Source organism: Gossypium arboreum, chromosome 3 (assembly GCF_025698485.1).
Source record: "Gossypium arboreum isolate Shixiya-1 chromosome 3, ASM2569848v2, whole genome shotgun sequence".
Lineage (NCBI taxonomy): Eukaryota > Viridiplantae > Streptophyta > Magnoliopsida > Malvales > Malvaceae > Gossypium > Gossypium arboreum.
Window position 1 is genome coordinate 116,035,334 of NC_069072.1, and position 3,965 is coordinate 116,039,298.

The 3,965-nt window shown below is 34.5% G+C and overlaps 1 protein-coding gene across 1 annotated transcript; it reads left to right on the forward strand.

The window, feature by feature from the left end:
• The first annotated feature begins 204 nt into the window (after positions 1 to 204).
• On the forward strand, positions 205 to 3,180 carry LOC108471176 (pumilio homolog 12-like). Its single transcript, XM_017772782.2, has 5 exons — positions 205 to 1,397; positions 1,470 to 1,632; positions 1,797 to 1,960; positions 2,094 to 2,352; positions 2,672 to 3,180. The coding sequence occupies exons 1-5, from the start codon at positions 568 to 570 to the stop codon at positions 2,789 to 2,791; spliced, it is 1,536 nt and encodes a 511-aa protein (XP_017628271.1). The 5' UTR covers positions 205 to 567; the 3' UTR covers positions 2,792 to 3,180.
• The last annotated feature ends 785 nt before the right edge of the window (positions 3,181 to 3,965 follow it).

The window sequence follows — 3,965 nt, forward strand, 5'->3', positions numbered from 1 at the left end:
ACTCTCAAAAATATTTATTTAGAATTATTAATTTTAAGTTTAATATATTATTTGCTATGCAAGTCTAACATTCTTTTTTCAGTTTAACCACTTAATTCAAATTCAAATTTATAATTAATTAATAATATTAATAATAAATTTTAAAATTAAAAAACGAATACTGGAATCAATATATTTAGGAAGTTTGGATCTTGTCAGCAGCAGAACCTGGAAGCAGGACGAAATGGTAGGGAATTAAATGGCAGCGATGGTGGAGCAGACAGGCAGATATACAATCCAGTTAAAAAGAGATGGTCTGTCTGTGTTAGTATAAGCTACTTTTTATTCTTGAGAGGCTTTCCAGTCTGAAAAAAAGATTATATAATTTGCATGAAAACAAATAAAATCTTTCCTTTTTCAAAATATCAAAAATATAAATAAATAAATAACCAATCAAATCCTAACTTGATCTCTATTGTTTCTAAAACCCTTCCCCCAACCCCCCCAAAAAAATTTTTTTTTTTAAATCTTTCTTTTATTTCTCCCGGAGTTGTTCCCTTTTCCTTTTAAGAATTTCTATTGATTGTAATGGAGTCTGGAAACCGATCCATGTGGGAGACACCGTTGGTTCCTCCTTCACGGTCACTAGGAAGTTATGTCCCTCATCATAGCCTAACATCACCACAAATTCTTCTTGAGAACAACCCTTTTGATCAAAGCCTAGAATCAGCCTTTTTTGGCCTCAATTTATCAACTCAAAAGAACCCAGAACTAGATTATGGGTTTTCAAGAGGAGAAAAAGAGAGAAAGAATGAGGGATTGCATGTGGGTTTTGATGGGGTGATGAGAGTGGGACCATATAGTGACTCTTGGAATAGTTTAGTGCCTAGGTCGTATCAGCTCCCCAATTTAAATGAAAATGGGTATTTGTTTGATTCAAGAAGAGAGCATGTTTTCAATGAAATCTCAATCTTACCCTTTTCCTATCAAAATCGATTGGCTCCTCCTCTCACTGCTGCTGGTGCCGGTTGTTCAAGAAACAAGAATGTAACGAGATCTAGCTTTAACGGTCATAATAATGATCAGATCAGTAATGGTTTTAGGAGGTCTCGTTGGTCATATGAACCTCTGAATTGTTTGAGTATAGGGGATTTGAGAGGCAGGTTCTTGTCTTTAGCAAAAGATCAGTATGGCTGTCGGTTTTTAGAAAGGGCTATTGATGAAGCTTCGAGAGAGGAAATTGATATGATTTTAATGGAGGTTGTTGGGCATGTTGATGAGTTGATGTTGGACCCTTTTGCCAATTATGTTGTTCAAAAACTCGTGGTCATGTGTAATGAGGAACAAAAGAGTCAAATTATTTTAATGATCGTCAAGGATGGTTTTCGACTTGTTAACATTTGTCTCAATGTTCGTGGGTATGTCTTGCTTTATTTTATTTGCTTTGAATTAAGAGTTTGTTTCAAACAGCATTTTCATTTTGGTTACAGGACTCGTGCTGTGCAGAAACTGTTGGAGAACCTTCCTTCACAACAGCAAATCTCTTTAATTATGTCCGCCTTAACCACTTGCGTTGTTGCATTGACTAAAGACATGAATGGCCATCGTGTGATCCAGTGTTGCTTGAAAATTTTCTCTGATCAAGATAATAAGGTTGTTATCATTTGATGATTTAAGTTTAATTGTTTCTATGTATTTGTTCTTCTTGATTGGAGAGGTTGTTATGATTCTTACTTTCTCAATTGTTCATACAAGATCAGTTTTGTACATTTGATGATGTTGGAACATAGTTGTTGACCATTAATTTTCATTGACAGTATCTTCTGAAAGAGGTGGCGAATAACTGTTATCAAATTGCAACAGACAAAAGTGGATGTTGTACAATGCAGCATTGTATTGACCACTCTAAGGGAGAGGCAAAAGCCAATCTAGTTCGAGAGATCATAGCAAACGCGCTTCACCTAGCTGAAGATCGATATGGGTGCATTTTTTTTCTTGAAACCACTTGTTTTAGTTTCCAACAAGTTAGCGTCTGTGTGTTGATGTGAAACTTGCAACCGATGATGCAGTTTATTCGAGGTTGATATTCTCCGTTTTGTCTTTTATCTTTTTAGCAACTATGTAGTGCAACATGTACTGGGACTGAAAGAGCGGCGAACAACAGAAAGTCTTCTAAGGCAGCTCGAAGGGAATTACGCATCCCTTTCCTGCAACAGGTATGGAAGCAATGTTGTTGAGAAGTGCTTGTTGGAATCGGGAGAAGAACAATCTACAAGAATTATAAAGGAGTTGCTTAGAAGTCCCATCAGGTCAAGGCTTCTTGTGGATCGATTTGGAAACTATGTTATCCAATCAGCTTTATCAGTATCTAAGGTTTGCATACTCCACACATTGTGCTGCTTTCATGCATCTTCATGGTTATTTGGTGCGCACATGCATTATGTATGGTTCAACTATATATATACTTGCTTAGATTTTAACGAATTCTTTCACTAAACCTTCTATATATTCAGGTTTACATGATTCCTTGAACTCGTATTTAATTGTTTGAGTGAATATTTGTATCATGGAACATGAAATGATTTCAAGATATATGCATGCTTAATTATTACTAATAATATCTTATATTGGAGACCATTGTTTGGCTCGAGCCTATTGTTGGTTGTGATGTTTCTTTTAATTGCATGAGCAGGGCTTTGTTTACAATGCTTTGCTGAATCTGGTTTGGGTAAACTTTCCAATGATGCGCAACCATGTTTACGGAAGATGGATACTTGCGTGGTTCAACAAGAGAAAGCCACCATGCAACTAAGAAAAGCACAAACATGATTACATGAAGAGATGTCGTAAGAAGAGAGATTTGAGATCTTAGGCATCTCAGTCAGATACAAGTATGATTTTGTTTGAGTGTCGAGTCAATGCGTCATCATGTAGGGTCGTTACAGTGTTTGTAGTTAAGTATGTAGTTTTTTTGTTTCAGTTGATGTGGAGATATTGATAGCAGTGATCGTGGATGGCTGTGTAATTGGATACAAGATTAACATGCATGAAAAGCTTGTGGTTTGTTGGTTTTTGTTGGTCAAACACTGAAGTTCTTTGTTGTAGGGCACTAATTTAGTTTTGGATTATATAGCTTCATTTTGTTAAAATGTTCTTGTAATTATATTATTAAATTTAGCGAATAATCCTTTAAGAATGGAACATTTGAATAGTGTATACTTTTGTACAACGGGTTTCAGAAGATTTGCTTCTGAAATGTCATATAGTAGGTGATTTCGGTCTAAAGTTCTACAATATAAATCTTATATTTTGTTGTAGCAGGTGGTACATCCTATCCAAACACGGCGGAGGCCGTTGGCTGAGGTTAACTCATGCCAATACGTTATGGTTTGTATCCATATAATTTTTTAAAAGAAGAACAAGTGTGTTCATAATTCTAGCCACTCGACAGATTTTCCAATCAAACTCAATAGAAGCAATCAACAAATCATTTAATACAACTTAATAATTTTTATGTTGCTTTAGGGTTTAATCAAATTTTAACAAAAAAATAAAAATAAAAATTTAATTGTTTAAATTAGGGATGACAATGAAGCAGGGAGGAGATGAATATTATTAAATCCATCACCGTTCCACAGTTGCCATTCTTTGCCCCATTACTTGTTCTGCTCTACTATGGATGTTGGACACATCCATCACAATCCTACCCCACTCCATTTCAATTTAATTTTACTATTTATCTTTACTATTTTCAATTTTTTAAAGTCAAACAAATATTTAAACATAAAATATATAAATTTTTTTATATTACATTATTACATTTTTATCCTTTTAATAGTTTATATATATAAGGATAAAATGATAATTTCATATAGTGGAGTGGGCCAGGTTGAGATAAACATTATCATAACCGCTTCACCTACTATCCAAAAGAAAACAAAATCCACCCCATCTTGCATCTATCTTTCAAAAGAAAAAACCTGCTC